Source organism: Camelus dromedarius, chromosome 11 (genome assembly GCF_036321535.1).
Source record: "Camelus dromedarius isolate mCamDro1 chromosome 11, mCamDro1.pat, whole genome shotgun sequence".
NCBI classification, from domain to species: Eukaryota; Metazoa; Chordata; class Mammalia; order Artiodactyla; family Camelidae; genus Camelus; species Camelus dromedarius.
Window position 1 is genome coordinate 17639003 of NC_087446.1, and position 20806 is coordinate 17659808.

Consider the following 20806-nt stretch of genomic DNA (forward strand, 5'->3'; position numbering starts at 1 on the left):
GGTCATTTATATGAAAAAAAGTGTTTATTTTACTAGAAGCCAACGGTATGAAAGGGGTGCTAAATAAAGTATAGTATAATCTTGGCCTTCAGAAAGGTATATATTCAATGAGGAAAGTAATATTTACATTCTGAGCTTAATTAGATCATTGCTGGAATATCTTACATAGTTTTATCACCTGAAGTGACTCAAGAGACTTAATAGCTGCCTATAAATTTGTGAAGGGTTGTTACATAGAAGAGGCAATTGAGTTGTGATAATTGTATCTGAGGATACAATTGTGATAGATGTTACAAGGAAGTAGATAGGTTTTATACTTCAGAGTACTTCCAGTAATTAGATCAGTACAAAAATGAAATAGAACTGCATCTGAAATAGTAAGTATTCTGCTTTGATATGTTTTCAGAACCACATAATCTCCTTTATGGACTCTGAGATCCTATAGATTGATTTTATTCTCTGTCTTACTTTAAGGCTTTAATATACTGTTTCTGTGTATCATTCAAAATATCTTCTCCAGGCTAAGCATACTCAGGTTTCCTTGTCTGACATAGCTCTTAGACCTGCAGTCATTCTGGTTGCCCTGGTCTCCTTGGTTATCAATGCATTTGTTAAAATGGGGTGGTATTTTCATGAACTGTTTTCTAGCCCATCCACGTGTTAGAAGGTGGTACTGCTGTCTTCTGTATCTGACTATCTAGACTCACTCTTACAACTTTTAGTCTCATTTTCCACACCAAGTACTTTTAAATTGTTTATTTAGTGCCACTCTCTAGAAGACAGAGACTAGCACCTTGAATAGTATCTGCACACAGTAGGCAGAATGAATGAATTTCACCCCTGTTGTACATTTTCACAGAGATTATAGTGATTCACATTGAGTTTACTTGAAGCATGGAAAACTTTCCCTCTGTTTTTTTCTATACAGGAATTTCGGCAGAAAGTAATGCTGGGAACTCCTTTCCTAGTTATTTGGCTGGTTGGGTTTATAGCAGACCTGAATATTGATTCTTGGCTCATTAAAGGGCTAATGTATGGTGGCGTTTGGGCTACAGTACAGTTTCTTTCAAAGTAAGTGTGTCATTTTTTACCTATATTTTTAACTGAACATGAAAGAATGTAGTTTGGACCTGGCTATATAAGATTACTGTTTTGTATATTTAGAACACAGCCTTTATGTAACGTGTTTGATCTTAATGTTAAAGAATTTCAGCAGATTTATGTCTGAAATCATTTTTGTTAAAAATGACTCTAAAGGTGCTTTTAGTGACAAAATCTAACAAATACTTTTTAAGTCTAAAATACAGTTTTAAAACGTTTCCGTGGAAGTGGACTTGAGTTTGTTGAACTCTAAATGTAGTGTATGCATTGCTTATTTCTAGGTGACGATAATGCTTGAGCTTACCTTTCTATAGGAATTACATTTTCTTTGGTCATAGGTAGTATGCAAGAAAGAGGTTTGATTTTAGCACAAGGAGTCTAAGCATACGAAGTAGGCTCCGTTTTTAAAACATTTTCTCCTCCCTCTCTTTTCTTTAAACATTGTGATCATTTCCTTTTCTTCCTATCCTTAGCTGGTCATCCAGCACATCCCCATTTCTTTAGTACCTTGTTTTCACCAGAATTTCAAAAAAGACTTCTGAAAATAACTCACACAGAGATGAGAATGCCTAGTAGCACACTAATACGTCAGCTCTCAGGAAGAGGCTTAATTCTAGGTTCTTAATCTCATTTTAGTGTTCTAAGTGTGCCCCAAAGGCTATTCTAAATAGAAATTCACCAAGGCTTCCTACTTAGCCTACATGGATGGTTGATCCTGTTTATGCTTAATAAAATTTATTAGCATTTATTTTTCCTGAATTCTAAGCACTGTAAATAATTACCTTTAATTCCTCTCAATTAGCCAGTTCATTCTCTTTGAAAAGATGTGCTGAAAACTTAATGGGAGTATGTAGGTAAGGAGAAATAATGATGAACGTAGAGAAAAACTTGAGGATTGCTGTGTGCTCATTAGTTAATATTATAACATGTCTTTGGTGAGTAATATGCTGGATGGTAGAGTTACTATATACACTGAAGTGAGTTATTGACTTAGAGAATAGGAGTACATTGAAATTCTGAAGTTGAAAAGTACGTAGAATTTAATTTCAATTCTTGATGAATTCAAAGGAGCTTCAGATTCTTGCTGAGCCATTCAGCTGTGAATTCATTTCTTATTGATTACTATGAAAACAGCCTTAGTATTTAAGCAACCTGAACTTCTGGATTTTGATTAAGAGCTTACTATGAAGAATGTATATAATTTCCATTTAAATAAATAAATATTCATTTTTTACAATGAAATAGAGTTCAAATTTTATAAAACTTATGTTTTACAGATCCTTTTTTGATCATTCAATGCATAGTGCATTGCCCCTTGGAATATATTTGGCAACCAAATTCTGGATGTATGTGACATGGTTCTTCTGGTTTTGGAATGATATCCTTTGGTTATAAAGCTCTTACCTAAAGTAATTTTTGTTCGTTATTTAGACAAATGTTTAACAATAATTTAACATTAGGACTGAGCTACTCACAATATGCTTGCTACAGTAAAACAGTATTCCTAGAAAAATACTAAATGTGAGCTAATGTAAATACTGTTTTTAAATGTTTCATATTTAATAAATTGCTTTTGAAAGCTGCTTTTAATAACAGCATCAATAATAGATACCATTTATTGAGTTTTTAGGGGCATTTTCTTAAATACTTTGTGCTAATTGAGTACACATCCTATATGTTAGTACTGTTGTCTCTATTTTATAGATGAGAAAATTTAGGCTTAAATAGGTTAGCTAGTGTCCTTGCCCGAGGCCACACAGCTAGTCTTTAATAAGCTGGGGTAGAAACGTGTCTTTGATTCTATAAGACAAGTTCTAAACCTTTTTACTAAACTGATTTTCAATGTAAAACTATTTTCTCTAAGTGTTTTCTTAATATCACAGCTTACTGTTTTGCTGTGATCGGTAACAGTTAATTTTCTTTTTTGCTTCATGTAAAGCATGTAATGCTGTATCTTCAAATATTTGCTAACTTCAGCAAATTATTTCAATGTAGTATACTTTTCAAAAGTAATGTAATTTGAATGTAAATGTGTGTGTGCATATGTGTGTATCACAGAAATAAGGCCAGTGTCAACATTTGATATTTTTAATAGCAAAAGTTTAATTAGTATGTCTGTTTTAGTATAATAAAGGTATGTTTCATAAATGTTAACCAATCATTTTTTAAAATATTACTATAAAAATATGTAAGATATTTTAAATGGTATGCAGTATTCAGTGACTTGTTACTGTTCTGAACAGAATGTTAATTAATATGTGGACTGTCTCTCTTGCTGACCTCAGCCTCTCTGCTGTTGCTTCTGCCACTTTCCTCATGCAACTCAGGAGTACATATGTAATTGAGGCTGATTAGACTAATTTTGAAAAATACAATTACAGTCCATTTTTATTGTTTACAATAGTTGTGTTCTATAAAGTTACTGTAAACGATGAATTATTAAATATTGAACCCATTACTCGTAGGAGAAAAAGAAGGTTAGATTCCTGCAAGGATCTGGTCACACCATTTTTGTCAACCATTCAGTACATAACCTTGTTTTACATACGTTTCTGTTTAAACACCAAATTTAATATTTATCGTTGGTTCATTAACATTGAACTCACGGCCAACAGCACTGTAACCCATGCCAGAACAAAGCATATCTAACACATACATTTGCTCTGTGAGGCACAGCACAGCCTTCTTGCTCTTAGGAACATCAGATGGCACTTCAGCACTATGCTTGGAGACCATTTTTAAACAGCAAGTTCATACAAATAGGAAATAAGAAGGCAGAGTATTGCCTTGGAAATGTGTGCATTGGGCAACTTGTGTTTCTTGTTGCTTTGCACATATTCACAAATGACTGCGTAAGTGCTGTGAATATTTATTTAGGGGTTACAAATAAATTTTAGCTAGTAAGTATGAGGATCAACTGTATAAATATTATTTTAGTTTCTCATGTTACCCAACTTAAGTGTTTTGTGGTGATAATGAGTTTTATATTGATATAAACTGTTTGTTATAATAAATAAGTTTTTATTCTTTTCTACTATTCATTAAGTAAGTATTACCCCATATACATATTGCATTTATTCAGTGCTTTTTTGGCTTATAGTTCTTTCAGATATATTTAATTTGGTTCTCAGAACAGTTCTTTGAAATTAAAAAAGTAAACCACATAAATTGTAATGCTGTTTCTAACTGATGGAAAAATTGAGGTTCAGAGAAGTAGTGTGTCTTGCTCACAGTTACATAGGTCATAATTATCAAGACTCCGGTATAGAACCCAGCTCTTTGAAGTGATACAGTATTATCTTCAAATGTCCTAAACTATGAACATAATTTTTAAGTTCCTAAATCTTCTTGGAAAGCAATTCGGCAACCTGTTGAAACAGCTTTTAAAATACCCTTTGATCTCTTAATTATTCATAAGTAAATAATAATAAATAAGATCAAAGATTTATTTACAAGGATGTTTACCATAGTACTGTAAAGAAAAAAAATGGAAAAACAACCTAAATGACCATCCTGAATAGGAGGATAGTTTTATCAGTTATGCAACACCTGACGCAGGGTAATATAGACATTAAAACACTTTTCTAAGACTTAACAATGTGGGCTTAGGATATACTACATGAAAAAATACCAAGTTGTATTTACAGAGAGATTCTAATTTTAAAATGTGTGAAAGATAAGAACTGAAAATGAGTACGTGTAATTTTAGCTCTGGTTATCTCTGGCTGTGAGATTCATGAATGATTTTACTTTTTTTCTTGTGCTTTTATTTGTTTGAAAATTTTGTTCATTGACCATACTTCTTTTATAATAATCAAATAAATCTAAAATCCACTGTCACAACCAGTACAGTCAACTATTATTGTGTTGACATCACTTTTGAAATAGATAATTACAAATTTTGTGTCTAAAAAGAAATTATTTTTCAATCAGACTTTAAGTTTATATAAGTTAAATCAAGCTTCTTAAACTTAAGATGGATGTGAAGAACTTCTGGAACTGGAGGTGATTACATACGTAAAAAGGAAAACAGTGCAAAATTATCATTTTCACCATTCTCTCCTATGCATTTTCCTTTTAAGCATTTTTTCCTATAGTTTACTATTAGGACTTCTTCAGTTTTATATGTATCTCTCCTGGTTTCCTTCTCATGTTTTCTAAGCTTTTTAATACCTATCTTTAGGAATCCAATCATCACCTTCTGTGAATTTCAACAATATTTCTACAAATATTCTTGTATATTTTTTGTGCACATGTGCAGGTTTCTCTGAAGTCGTTAAAGATATTCTCTTATAAAAGTTCTTACTTCATGTGTATTTGACTACTGTGTATAATGAATGATGTATCTTTCTGCTCATTAGAGAACTCATTGCTCCAACACACCTCTTTCCTTTCAGTTGCAGTATCAGCCTTGGTGTTTATCATTTCCTTTATTCAGTTGGTTGATCTACTTGCCTGTGCCAGTTCCGTATTATCTTATTACTGTAGCTTTGTTATTGACTTGTGATGTCTGGTGGGCCAAGCTTCCCAACTTTGTTGTGTCTCAGGAATATCTTAGCTCTTTTTGGCCCTTTATACTGTAAGTTTTTAGAATAATTACATGTTTTAGAATCAGTTCCTTAAGCTCCATGGGATGCCTCTTGCAGTTTTGATTGAAATTCTATTTAAGCTCAGAATAATTTAGAGAAATGTGACTTCTTTCTGATATATAAATCTTTGCTGTTACAGATTACTCTCAAGTGGGTGGCTTAAACAACAGAAATTAATTTCCTCACGGTTCTGGATCAGGATGCCAGCATGGTTATGTTCAGGTGGGGCTCTCTTCCTAGCTTACAGACAGCCACCTTCTCCCTGTGTCCTCCTGTGGCAGGGAGAAAGTGAGAGAGACCTCTTTCCTTTCCTCCTCTTTCCTTTCCTCCTCCACAGTCCACAGTGTTGGGTTAGGGCCCCACTTTTTTGACCTCATTTAACCTCACTTATCTCCTAAAGACTTATCCCCAGGTATAATCACATTAGAAGTTAAGATTTCAACATATGAATTTGAGAGGGGGTGGTGCATGATTCAGTCCATGGCAGAAGGCCAGAGAGGGATGAATGAGAATTCTGACTTTGTCTTCTCATCTTTATTTCCTTTTCACCACTCGTAAGGGTGGAGGTGGGATTAAGAACCACCCCAGGGAGCCTGTCTCACCAGAATCTTCTTTCCTTGACCTCCAGTTTGAACTTTATGGTATAGTGTGGCTTGTCCTCTTTCTGAAGTTGTCCCTGGTATTTTGTGGTGCAATTGGTTTGTTTGATTTACTGGTTTTGGTTCATTTTGGGGGGTGTTATGGTAAGTTAGAGCTGCAGTTTACGGGAGGTATCAAAATAACATCCAAGTAGATTGAAGAGTTAAATGGGAAAAAACTCCATGAACATTTAAATGAAAACATTGATGAAAAATATTTATTTCCATTTTGAGGATGTTTAAGCATAAATGCATAAATACAAATTAAGACAATAAAATAATGCTGCTCTTGCCTCTAAAACTGGCAACTTTTTTCCGTTACTCATGCTAATACAAGTATAGTGACCAATGAGTATGTGCTGCTAGAGGGATTATAAATTGGCGTATATCTTTCTGGAAATAATCTGACAGTATAAAAATATCAAGATTTTAAAATGTTAATACTCAAAAGATACTCTTCCCATAATATGTAATGACCCAGGATATTCTGCTGAGCACTTTGAAGAGGCGGAAAAGCACAGGTAGTAAGTGTCTAGGTTCTAATACCAGCTTGACCTCTAATCCGTCCTGTGACCTTGGACTGCCTGATTACCCTCTGCCTCAGTTTTGTTATGGGGACATCAGCGGGCTTTATCATAAGAGTTTTTGTGCGGCTTCAGTGCACATAGTCGGTGGTAAATAAAGTTATTTTGTTAATGTTTATAAGTACACTATGATCTCAATTATGATTAAAAATATAGAATACCAAAAATAAAAGGAATTATCTGTAGGTTGTGGAGTTACACTTTTTGTCTTTATACTTTTTAGTGTCTTCTAATTTTCATCAAGAAAAAAGGTTGTTTTAAACCATTACAAAAAACAACCATACCAAAAATACGTTTCTGTTAAATGTTTGAAATTTAACTTATCTGACCTATTGATAAAGATAAGTTTAAACTGCCATTTGAAGAAAACTAATCTCTTTATCTTTAAAAAACAAGCAAAGAAATTCTTTATGTTCATCTGATATTTAATTCCTATCCCTTCCAAATCTGTAGTCATTTAGCTGCTGATTCACTCCCTGCAAATTTATAATACAGACTGTCAGAACCTGACATATCTACTTAAATGTTAGCACTTTTTGAAACTGTTATAGTAAGTAACGAAACTGCCTCTGAAAAATAAATGCCAAGGTTCAGCATTCTTTGCACATACATTTACCCAGCTTTCTTCTTTCTTTAAAAATAAAAGTATAGTTGATTTACAATGTTGTGTTGGTTTCAGGTGTACAGCAGAGTGATTCAGTTTTTTGTGTATGTATATGTATATATATATATTCTTTTTCAGATTTTTTTCTATTACAGGTTATTACAGGTTATTGAGTATAGTCCGTTGTGCTATCAATAGGTCCTTTACCCATCTTTATTCTTAAGAGATTTTTAGCTATTAGAAGAGCCAAAAATTGGACTTTTTCTGTTTATTCTCTGCTGACTGTACTCATGGATTTGGGGGACTTATTCCCCCATTCCTTATGATGGTGAAAGTTGGGAGTAAATAGGGGACTGGAGAAAGAAGAAACACTTTTGTGTATGGCAGGTGATAATACCTACCCTTTTTCTTCTCCCTTTTTTCCCCTCCTGTATTTTAAACAGTTATTTAGGTTTTGGTATTTACCAAACAAATATAGGATTGTTTCATTCAAGAAGCTATTCTTTCTTATTTGTGCTTCATAAGAAATGTAAAGAGTATGTATACATGATAATGCCCAAAAATTTTACAGAATTTTACAGGGAGGGTGCCATTATCACAGGAAATTTTGTGGACAGCTTTTGTACCTACGTAAAATCTTGAAAATGGTATTTGAGTTTTCTGTATATTTTGTGTTTGAGAAATGTGTTGCTCTAGCAACATTGCTTTATTTTTCCTAGTATTATTGAAAATAGTCTTTGATTCTTCACTTATAAGTGCCTAGTACATTTTTTATATCTTCATTAGGAAGAAGAATGTGAACATAGAAACTATTTCTGTTTTAAGAAAGTTTATAAATACCTTTTCTAAAATTAAGGTCAACTTGAATGTGTTTAAAAAAGGCAATGGACAGAATGTAAAAGCAGTCTTTTAAGTATATGGGTATAATATCTAAGTGTTTGGTAGAAAATATAAAGATTTTAGTGCATATAAATAAAGTAATATATTAATAATGTTGAACATGAGAAATCTCTTCATTTTTGTCAAAAGAAATAATTATCATTTAAAAATTATATATTCACTGACTTATAAAAAGTGTCAGATAAGCCTACCCTATATACGATTTAAAGTTTATAAAGAAATCACATCTTTTACACTTACTTATGAGCACAGTGGGAAAATGTATTCATTTTGATATAATAGACTAACTTATAGATGTTATCTATTTTGATGTAATAAATAAACCATCTTGGGTTTTTTTTTTTTTTTTTTTGTAGATTTGTGTGTGTGTGATGAAATTTCACAGATTATAAATTTACCTATAATAAAAACTAGTTTTCATTGCCTCTTTAGATTCCTTAACTTTAGGCACATCTCAATTTTTTATTTATCCATCTTCCATTCCTTGCCAATAGTGTTGCACTTTTCTACAATTTTGGAAAATCTTGGAAATCAGATCCAGGGATTATTAAAGCTACAGAAGAACAGAAGAAAAAGGTAGCAAGATACAATCTAACTAGTCACATGTGTTTTATTGCCAGATTATCAGTATTTATAGCAGATATTAGAGGAGTACAAAGAAAGAAACTGTGTTTTGGAATACAAGGACATTTCAAACCAAACTGAGATTGTGTGTATTTGGTGCTCACCTTTGGTGCTTTGTGATGCCTACTCTTACACTTCCATGACATTTCTAAATTTCATGTTTCTCTCTCTAGGCTACATAAGGAGTGCTGCCCTTATGTTCCAGAATTCTTTAGACACAACTGCTAATTGGCTTGCCTGGTTTTCTTAGTGATAATCCAGCTTTGAAGGTTCAGTTCTTTATTGCACTTAGGTTTATATTCGTCTCGTAACCGTCAAAGCTGTATAGACTAGTTCTTAGGGAAGTTGACTTAGATTTATTCTCAGAGGAGCATTCCCATAACTAAGTTAGGTTGCTTTTTTGTATATCCAAGGAATAAAACTCCTGTATTCATACTGTAATGAAATAGCAGAAGTAAGTGGAGAGATTTTTATTATTTTCAGCTGAAAACGGTTAATTAAAATGAACATCATGTTTACTGATACATTGGTGTCACAGTGGTTGGTAAATATTGTTCAGTTTTGAGTAAAATTTATTTTTTTAATTCACAGACAATAGTTGAACTTGCAGAGACAGGAAGTCTGGACCTCAGTATATTCTGCAGTACCTGTTTGGTAGTATTTTTTTCTTTATTCTTCCCTCTCTTCTTCCCCTAGCAGTGGTATTGTATAGAGAGTTTGGGAAACCAGAAGTTTCTTTCACTGAGCACATTTCAGGAGCCTCCCACCCTGCCCCCCAAATGCCTTTTAGACCATGATACAAGAGCAAGATGGTAAAAAGATGTGTCCTTCCCAGTGCTCATTCCCCTGATGGTGGCCCTTAACTACACTTGTGATTCAGTGGTGCTGTTCATTTGTATTCATTCTTAACTCTCTTTTTTCTCACTTAAAATATAATTCAACAAGTAAGAAACTAATAAAGTATTTAACATCAAAAGTTTACTATGATTCCCTAATATACTGTTATCCTAATTACATTTTAAGAAAATTTATTCTTACATTTAAAGGTCACAGTGGGAAATCCATTAGATAACTATTAAGACAACATGGCCTCTAAACTGGTTCAACTAGAGCAGTTATCTGTCTGCGGTAGAGTGTTTATGCAGCTTTGAGCACTGTTTTACCACTGATGGTAAAAGCTGTCATCTTCAACCAGGTCATAGATAAAGCTATATATGAAATTAAATGGCATTTACTTATGAAATCAGGTATAGTAATACTGACATTGTTTATTATTATAGACATCTACTTTCTATAGAATATTGCTTTGTGTTTTAATGATTTTCTGCTTAATTTTTATAATTAGTTCCTGTGAAAAATGTATGGACAGCCACAATGCTTAAACCGTGTTTTTCTGCATGGAAGTGGAAATATCCCCAAATCATGCTTGGAACTAAATGCTCTTTTATACCTTTAAGTTATACACTGCAACTGAACTGATGTCTTAACATTTGAATGATAATAAAATAAATTAAATAATTGACTTAGTTTAGGATTCTGGAATGAGTTTTTGCAACTGAGCTCTAATTCCACAGATTCTTTTAAGTTGTTTCACTTAACATTTTTTGACTGAACAGTTATGATTTTGAATGTTCAAAATACGTACTGCTTTACTCTTGATAGCAACTTTAGAGTACTGACTAGATTCTTTTGTATTTTAAGCATGCTTTAGAAAGGTTTTTGTTTCTGTGCTTTACAATGGGTAGTTTACAGAATCAGTATTCTTAACATTTGGAACATTTTATACTTAACTATTCTGTGAAAATATTCTGTTCTGCAAAGTCAAGTGTATTTGCCATATGGCAAACGAATTGTAGAGTTGCTCAATACAGTTTCATTAGTAAATAAATATCTTATGGTAAGAACAAGACTATCTTTGTCGTCATAGCAAAAATCTTATGTTGTTGTAAGCTGTGTACTTCTGGTTAGATAATTTGGTTTTATAAGGCAAAAAACGTATCTTATTTATTATAAAATGATTCATATTGACAGAGGTATTTGTCATTATACGGGTATCCTTCACTTTGAAAAACACACAAGTCCCTAAGAAGCACATGTATATCAGGATTTCCTAAAAATGAATTACTCTTTAAGTGAACCAAGGAGACTCTTTTGTTCAGGAGCCTTGTGTCCGTTTTTGCTCAGAATTCATTGACAAGTGTTTTCCAAAGTGGAAATATAGGTAAGAGTGGGAGGTAGGGGGAGAATTTGTTTGCTATAGTCTCTTTCTTTCTCCTAATAGATTTAGTGTCATATCTGTGGTGAAGAATAACATCCTTTTCTTTGGTGCACAGATTACTTTAGTACGTGTAAGAAGCACATAGTCCATCCATACCTTTTTTCAGTACCTCAAAATAGTATATAACGTTATGCAGGCTGTTGGGGAAATGTCAGACTTTTATTGAAACACCAATGAAGGATGTTATAAATTTTGTTTCTGATAAGGGTTAATAACTCTAGCTCTTGTCGTGTATCCAACATTGGGACTAGCAGCTCTTTGAAGATCACTGATGACTTCTTGTATTCAGTTGGCTGATTTAGAATAATGTAGAGAAAAACATTTCACAACATTTAAAATAGTAAGGCATCATAAACATGAATTCTTTATTGCCTATCAAGAGGCGAATGCATTTTATATTTTTGGCAACAAATAGTATGAATAGGACTGTCTAAACTTCCCAGGCATGTTACAGTTTCTTAGATAAGGTCCTGCCTTTCAGCAGGGAAAGTGCTGTACCTTAGTCTGAGATCTCAAGAGACACTGAAAGATAAACAAAACAAGAGTGATTTTTGTTTGGTTTTATTCCTTTGGAAACCTTGGTATAATCCTTTTCCAAAAAATACAGTTTTATTTTTTCATAATTGTATTTTTAGAAAATAAATGTTCAGCTTTCCTTTCTTAGATATAGTGCCTTTCATAATTTTTTAACATGCCTATTAACAGATACGGAAACCAGTGAGGTCCAAGCATTGTGGTGTGTGCAACCGTTGTATAGCGAAATTCGACCATCATTGCCCATGGGTGGGGAACTGTGTAGGTAAGTTTTATTAGTAGTTTCAAAAATACATTGTTTATGTAAGTTACTCTAGATAACTGATGAAGTACAATATTAAATTAGATGTAGAAAGTTCATTCTTGCACCTTACAACACCCTTCTTTCCTCCAATTATTTTCTGGTTGGCAAAACATCTACTCAGGTGTGAGAGAGAGGGAAAAAAGTAATAAAACACTGTCCAGAGAAGATAGATACAATTTCTCTATCAGTTCTCCCTGTGTCTGCTCTTAACTGTTTTCTCCATTGAATAACAGTGAAATTGATAAGGAGGCAGATAGTTTTGTTCTTTAGTTGAACTAGAGAAGGTAAGGCAACTAAGTATTTGAATGGATGTACAGAGGCAGAGAAGGACAGATAACTGCATACCTCAGTGTTCAAGGGTGTTGTAGTCCAAGGAGATAAACTCAGCAGTCTGAGAGATGGCCTTGGGGATTTTATAAGATAACAGGAGGGAAACATTACAAAGATTGTGTGACTCTATTGGGGAAAAAGCCTTTAAAAAGTTGGATTATAAAGTTTATAAAAGTAAAGTTAAAATAGGTTTATCTTAAACCTCAGAAGCAAACAGCAGAATTAAAATTGTGGTTTATTTGGTTCATTAAGACTCTTTTGAAACTTCAGAATGAGTATCATTACAGTCACCACATCTTTGTGTGTAATTATAAGCATTCTTTTGTTTTAAGGTTTTTATTAAAACATTTTCTTGAAGAACATTTTCTAAAAATAAATAACATACATGATTATTGTCTAAGGTGTATCTCACTTCTGGCATTTCCCTACCCACATCCTGCCCCTAGGTGCATTTCCAGTTGTTTTTTCTTAGCTGAAAAAATTGCTTCTGTGTTGTTTTTTTAGGTGCAGGCAACCACAGATACTTTATGGGCTACCTGTTCTTCTTGCTTTTTATGATCTGCTGGATGATTTATGGTTGTATTTCTTGTGAGTACAATTAGCTTTTTTCTCTTCTTAAAACAAGTGTTATCATACTCATCCTTTACAATATTAACAAAAAAAATAAGATAATTTTAAGCATCTTTTAGCTAAATATTATGGTTTGGGGTACTTCACTACAATGAAGCGTAAAGAAAAAATAGATATAGAACTATCAAACATGGTTAACCTATAGTATAGGCAACAGAAATATCAGTTACTTACCTTTTAATAGGCTTTGAAAAGCTTCTGGGTAAAATACACCAACGTTTTTCACATCACATGCTTGCTTTACCCTAGAAGTTTATAGATTTTATGATTGTGTTAGTTGCTCTTTCTCACCAGGCAGCTGGGAAAATATAGTTAAAGTTAAGTTTGCATAGAACTTGAAATATTTTTAAGAGTAAGATATAATTATTTCCTATTAGAGAATATTTAAAAGGTTAAGAATAAGTTGTCATTCACTTGATCATGTGGGTGTTGTATCTTAGAGAAAATGATAGGTTTTTATTGCATTGAGAACATAATTTGGAAAGAATTTAAGTGAAGATACTAGTTACTGTCCTTCAGGGCTTGGTGGTACTTAGCGTAAGTCTTCGATGATTTTCTAGTCCTCCTACTCCCACAGATATTATAAATCTCTGTTATTGAAAAGGGAGGCTGCTTCCTCAAACAAAGGTTAACAGAGAGAAAGATTCGGTCAGAGATCGTGACCTAACTTCTGGCCCAGTAAATTTGGGAGAGAATATGATCCTGCTAATAACAGTGGTTCTTCATAGCAGCAGCTCTCGAAGAATAGATTTTGTTTTGGAAAAAGCCCCCCTCACCAGGGTGATCTTGTTGTGTTATATGCCTTCCCTCCAAGGAATTCTCACTTACATCTCTCATCCTATCTTTTTATAAAGGAAATTTTTTTTAAGTATTGTATATATGCAGTATGAATCAAATAAAAACTGTATATTGTTAAAGTACTTTTTTTTAAGATTGCTGCTTTTTCCATTTCTGTTTTTGATATATTTTTCAGTAATATATAATGTCATTATTTAACAGTATAAAAAAATTTGCACTGAAAGTCATCAGTTTAAATTCTTAGGTCATGTTTTTTAAGTGGTGCCTACCACAGATGTCTACACGAGGTGCTTGGATGATTACTGAGTAAATGTGAGTACTTCTGCTCTGATTTTAGACTGGGGACTCCACTGCGAGACCAGTTACACCAAGGATGGATTTTGGACATACATTACTCAAATTGCCACGTGTTCACCTTGGATGTTCTGGATGTTTCTGAACAGTGTTTTTCATTTCATGTGGGTGGCTGTGTTGCTCATGTGTCAGATGTACCAGGTATGTGCAGGGGCAGCACTCGTTCTTCAGTGTGCTGAGAACTCTTCAAAATTTACTCCTCGCTTAAAAGATAACGATGTTTTCTCTTTATATGTAATCACTCCTGCTTTTCATAATTGAAATTTTTTGAGAATTAAAATTTTCAATTTACTTTTCATTCCTTCTTCCCTCTTTCTCTCCATCTCTCCTCCTCCTTCTTATTTTATAAACTTTGAATTTTTAGTATTACTCTTGGCAAAATTTTTTTTTCCTGATTTACATTAATCTATTGGATATATGTGTGAGCTTTAGATTGATGGTAGCATTAATTTTGTGTTTGTTTTAATAGTAGTATTTTATTACCTACAAATATATAAATATATATCAGTACCTACAAAAAAATAAATATAATATCAGTATTTATTCAACAGTCTTTTTTTTAATTAGGTTTTTTTAAAGTTCTTTTTTAAAGGTGATGATGGAGAGGTCATATATACATAATGTCTCTCTCTCCACCTGCACAATAATTAACCTGTTTTTAAGTATTTTCCCTGTTAACTGGCTACTTTTCACAGAGTCAAATGATACTGTGTAAACTAGTTTGATGATCTGATGGAAAACCAAAAGCAGACTTCATTACCATCATCGTCACCATTTTCTCTCTATCCTGGTGGTCCTCTTGAGGATTAACTTACTTTACATTAAATATTCAGAGTTAATGGCTTGCTTTCTCTTACCTCTCAGATATCATGTTTAGGTATTACTACAAATGAGAGAATGAATGCCAGAAGATACAAGCACTTTAAAGTCACAACAACATCTATCGAAAGCCCATTCAAGTACGTACATATTTGTGAATTTAGTATTTTCTCTTGACATACAAAGTTCCTTACCAGCCAAACTCAGCAAATATCTAGTGAATACATCAAAGGGAAGTGTTGTCTTTAGGTACGGCAATAAGATATGAAACAGGGAATATTTCTTTTACTTAGCAATGTGTAAAATAGCTTATAGCAAACAAACCGAATGCCAGGGTTTCTGCCAGCCACAGCATTGGGTGGTTCCCCATAACTTAGTATTCACCACATTAACTGTGTATACATTTGTGACGCTCTTTTTTCTTAATTGTACAATTCAAACTTTATTGACCTACCAACATCTAGTATTCGTTCTTTAACCTTCCCATCAATTCATAAATTTTCATTCAAAAATGAATGTATCCAGAAAATTGAATTAAGATTTTAAAAAATGCAGTCGATTGAAATTCATTATTTAAGGAAATTTCTCAGGCTCTGGAGCAGCTACTTTTTGGTTCAGATTGCTTATTTTATTTGCCCTCTGAATGACACAAAACTTTCCACATGCCTCATTTTCTTTTCTTTAAATTGAAATATAATTGACGTATAACATTATATTAGTTCCAGGTGTATTAACATAATGATTCAACAGTTGTATACATTGCTGAATGACCACAGTAAGTCCAGTTAACATCCATCACCATACATAGCTAGAAAAAATTTTTTTCTTGTAATGAGAAATTTTTAAGATCTACTCTCTTAGCAATTTTCAAATAAGCAATACAGTGTTAACTGTAGTCACCATGCTGTACATTATGTCCCCAAGACTTATTTATTTTAGACCTGGAAGTTTGTACCTTTTGACCCCCGTCACCCATTTCGCCTCCTCCCCTGCCCCAGCCTCTCACCTCCACCGATTTACCCTGTATCTATGAGCTTGGGTTTGTTTGTTTAAATTCCACATAAGTGAGGTTATATGGTGTTTGTCTTTCTTTGTCTGACTTAGTTGACTTATAGTGCCCTCAAGGTCCATCCATGTTGCAAATGGCCAGATTTCCTTCTTCTTTAAAGTGACTGAACTTTATTTCTATGTGTGTGTATCACATTTTTAAAATATATTCATTTACCACTGGACAGTTAGGTAGTTTCCGTATCTTGGGTGCTGTTAACTAACGCTGTAATGAACATGAGGGTGCAGGTACTGTGGTGTTTTTGTTCCCTTCAGATAAATGCCCAGAAGTGGAATTGCTGGATCATACGGTAGTTCTGTGTTTAGTTTTTTGAGGAACCGCCATCCTGTTTTCCATAGTGGCCGCACTAATTTACATCCCCACCAACAGTGTAGAAGAGTTACCTTTTCTCCGCATCCTCGCCAACACTTGTTATTTCTTGTCTTTTTGATGATAGCCATTCCATTGTGGTTTTGATTTGCATTTCCGTAAACATTAGTGATGTTGAGCATCTTTTCATGTGTCTGTTGGCATTCTGTATGTCTTCCTTGGAAAAATGTCTATTCATTGTCTGCCTATTTTTTAATTGGATTCTTTACTTCTTTGCATTTGAGTTGTATGAGTTCTTTATATATTTTGGATATTAATCCCTTATCAGGTATATGATTTGCAATATTTTCTCCCATTCAAGTAGGTTGCCTTTTCATTTTGTTGATGGTTTCCTTTGCTGTGCAGAAGCTTTTTAGTGTAACATAGTCTCAGTTGCTTATTTTTGCTGTTGTTGCCTTTGCTTTTGGTGTCAGATTTTGAAAATTTCATCACCAAGACTGATGTCATGGAGCTTATTAACACCTGTGTTTTCTGGTTGCAGTTCTTACACTCAGGTCTAATCCATTTTGAGTTAATTTTTGTATATATTGTAAGACAGTGGTCCAGTTGAGTTCTTTTGCTTTTGACTCTCCAGTTTCCTCAACACCATTTATCGAAGAGATTGTACTATTCTTTTATATACATTTTTAATTTGCATTCAATCTGAAGCCAAGAAACGGTAGTTTCCTAATTTTATGAAATATTTAAAACTTTGAGTTTTACTCAAGCTTCTTGTCTACTACCTTCAGGCTTTTGTGGTGCTGTTAATTGTTGCGGCTTCTGGGAAACATGCAAACCTTTTTAAATAAAAGCAAAAATAAGAGAATCAGTTGGGTAGTTTTAAGAATTCTACCATAAGCAGAATAATTATGTAAGATTTAAAACTGACCGCTTTTACGAAGGTGTTCTTGAAGTCCTAACATTCTGGGAACTTTTCTTTGACATTTCTTTTTCTTAAATTGTTACTCTTGGGTATAGTGTCATGTTCATGCTATTTATATTATTTTGTCCTTTACTTTCTCAATTTTGGAAATAGTTTGTCTCCTTGCCAAGGAGCCACCAGTGAGGAAAGATTTTATCAAAAATTGCATAAGACACAGGAATGAAAGAAAAGCGAATTTGAATAACTTTAAGATATAATTGTGCAGCCCATTAAATTGGCAAAAGAGAAAAATTGGTGCTGTCAGAGCTGTGAAGAAACATGAGTGCCTGTGTATTTTGTAGAGTTCTAAGAAGGTACTTTCTGGCAACCTGAGTTTTTAAGTTTAGAAAAAAATAAATTTAACACCAAAGTTATATTAAACTCATATATTAAATCGTTGTACTAATGGACTCTCTTTTTCTCTTTTTTGGGGGGTGTTTTAGCCATGGATGTGTAAGGAATATTATAGACTTCTTTGAATTTCGATGCTGTGGCCTCTTTCGTCCTGTTACCGTGGACTGGACCAGGCAGTATACAATAGAGTATGACCAAATATCAGGATCTGGGTACCAGCTTGTGTAGCAGCATCTTTATCCTCTGAAGCATATTGCTGAGCGGTGCCTGAAAATTGTGTCTGTCCGTGTCTCTCTCACACTCGAATCCACATCCTTTGAACAAATCGCATGCTATACGTAGGGCTAACAGTGAATTTTACAGTCTTTTTTTCAACACTTTTATTAACAAAAGTAAACATGGACAGAACACACTGCCACTTCTGGGAAGATTAAAGATCTTTAAAAGAATTTTAATGGTTCTTAATGTGGGAATTCACAACATACTCAACTTTTTGGTTTTTGTTCTCATAACATTTTTCATGAAAAAAGAGTGAATTTATTCTGTTGACAGACATGGTAGTGGTATACTGATCAGAAACGTTCGATTCAAGCTAAAACTACATGGTATACAGCTAAATTTTATGATGCAATCTACTATTAGTATTGCATTTAATTCCAAGAGAGTTGTCTTAAATTGCTTCAGACTAGTATTATGTACATTTTAGAATGTACATGTAAATACTGTGATGAAAATCATGTGGTTTTATTAGGGATCTACTGTAATGTGTCTTTAAAGGCACAAGGAAATAATGTTCACCAAAAAAATGTGCTAACAATATTTTATTGCTATCAGCTGTTGCAATGCTGATATATTTCTAGTTCAGTGAAATAATCTGTAGTAACCTTGCTCTAAGGTTTTATGGTCTGATAATAAAGCACTTGCATGATTATAGTAAGTCATGTTATTTTGTTCAATTTAAAAGCCCTACTAAGTGCATGGTACACCTCATAGAATGTATACTACTAGCAAACACTATCCAGTAAAGCATAAATTAGAATTTAATTTGATGCACAAATAGTCCAGGTTTTAAGAGTTAATTAAGCTACTTTCAAGAAAAGGCAGAACAAATAAGTTAATGCAGAATTCTCAGTAATAGAGATGAATGGATATACTGCAAAATAAATTGTAGACAAAATAATGGAATTTAGCTAAAGATGGAGCATGATCTCTGTACATATAGCACATGTGAATAAAAGAAAAGCTAACGGTATATTCTGGTTTTTAAAAAATGATCCATCAGAAAGTATTTTATCCCCAAGACTGTTTCAATTTTCCCAAATATTGAATGTTTTGAAATTTGTTAATGCTGTCTGAAACAATTTCAGAAAGATTTTCTTACTGTTAAACGTGATGCACTGATCAATTTTTGTTACAGCATTTCCATACTCTCATGGTAAACTATTAGTCACTGCTTCCATAAATATTGTTTACAGAGTGAGATTTGGTTTAGTCCTCTTAAGTGCTGTAGCAAACTGTGGTTCGAGCAACCTGTGGGAAACCTGTGAGAGGGAATGGGCTGTGGGAGGGTGGGAAAAGGGTGGTCAGACTGATGACAGATCCTAGACCAGTGTAAAGATTGTGTATCTGTATATAAATAATTTATCAAATAGTTTTCTCTTTGTGTCTCTATGTGTTAGTGTATTTAAAGCTGCTCATTTCATTCTATCCAACCAAAAAGAAAAGGGAGATAACTAATGAGCTTCTAGTGATGTTCAATATTGCTGTTAATAGGCATTATACCCTGCAAGTTCACTGCATGTCTGATGCTTGGTAAAATTAGTATTCTCTGTAAAATGCAGATTACAGGTATTAAAGCAATCTAGTGGTACACCCGCCCCTTGCCTTAGTAAGAGGAGCAGTGAAAATGTATATAGTTGATGTTCAGTATTTCCAAGTACCATTTTTATATAGTAGTTTCTTTGACCGTAAGCCACACATCAAAAAGATTATCCTTAGTGTATGTGAGTGTTTTAATATTAGAAAATTGGCATACTTTATTTTTGAAAAGGGAAGAGATGGGTGTGGGGTGGCAATAGCATTGTGCCATTTTGTCATAGAATGTACAAAATTGGTTAACTTTACAAATGTCTCTGCTAGTTTTGACTAATTGGGGGAAATTTTAGATAATTTTTAAATTCAAAGTTATTTATAAAAGGCTAGAATTTGTTTTAATTTTTTGTATTTTGAGCCACTTCACATAAAGACTCAGTTGCAGTTTTTATCAAATACGTTTTTATTAACAGTCAACTACAGTGGTTGTTTTCTCAGAATTTGGGTGAGAGTGTTGTTACCATGTTCTTTCTTTGGGGTACAATATTCTTTTCAGTGCAAAAGAGATGTCTTTCAGTTAAATAGGAAAAAAAAAAAAACCACTCTTGCTGTATAAGAACATGGAAAATACTAGCAATGTTAATGCTTTAATACTAACCATCTCATAGTACCAGTGAATCTATAACTTAGAAATGGTCAGATGGTCAGGAGCCAACTATGCAGCAGCGTACCGTCTAATTATTTTGTTACGTTGTATGTGGAACCAGTTTTAAAAAGTTGTGTATGAAGATGACCCTTTGGGGAATAGTTCATTTCAGCTTAATTGGATACTTTTAGCAAATAGAAACTTATTTCTCAGTTCTGAACATGGATTACTTCTTTGGAATTTTTTCCTTATGTTTTTGTTGTTCCCAGGAATTTATTTGAAATATTAATAAGCATAAAACAGCATCATGGATATTTTTATTTTGTATTTTCTTTATTTATAACTGTGCCAAGTATTATTTTGCTACTTACTGTGTTACTCTGTGGAAAGAAAAACCTGTAAAGTGTTTAATAAGTTAGCTCTCCTTACATAAATTAAATCTGTCAAAATTTTGTAAAATATTAATCAGAATAAATATTGACTCTTAAATGTGTGTTTGTTATTTTTCTCAGTTCACTTCAGGAAATTGATGAAACACTGGTAGTGGTACCAATGATATGAAAAAATT

The 20806-nt window shown here is 33.2% G+C and overlaps 1 protein-coding gene across 6 annotated transcripts in view; it reads left to right on the top strand.

The window, feature by feature from the left end:
- Nucleotides 1-20727, top strand: part of ZDHHC17 (zinc finger DHHC-type palmitoyltransferase 17) — a 328798-nt gene extending 308071 nt beyond the window's left edge. For 5 of the 6 annotated variants that reach the window (XM_064491550.1, XM_064491551.1, XM_010988190.3 and 2 more), the window contains 9 exons: nt 929-1071; nt 2379-2479; nt 8868-8992; nt 9632-9694; nt 12024-12117; nt 12991-13074; nt 14252-14409; nt 15133-15227; nt 17870-20727. In XM_064491550.1, coding sequence (XP_064347620.1) covers nt 929-1071; nt 2379-2479; nt 8868-8992; nt 9632-9694; nt 12024-12117; nt 12991-13074; nt 14252-14409; nt 15133-15227; nt 17870-18008 — 1002 coding nt within the window. In that variant the 3' untranslated portion in view covers nt 18009-20727. The remainder of the gene's footprint in view (nt 1-928; nt 1072-2378; nt 2480-8867; nt 8993-9631; nt 9695-12023; nt 12118-12990; nt 13075-14251; nt 14410-15132; nt 15228-17869) is intronic. The other variant, XM_064491552.1, reaches the window with a different exon arrangement.
- The last annotated feature ends 79 nt before the right edge of the window (nt 20728-20806 follow it).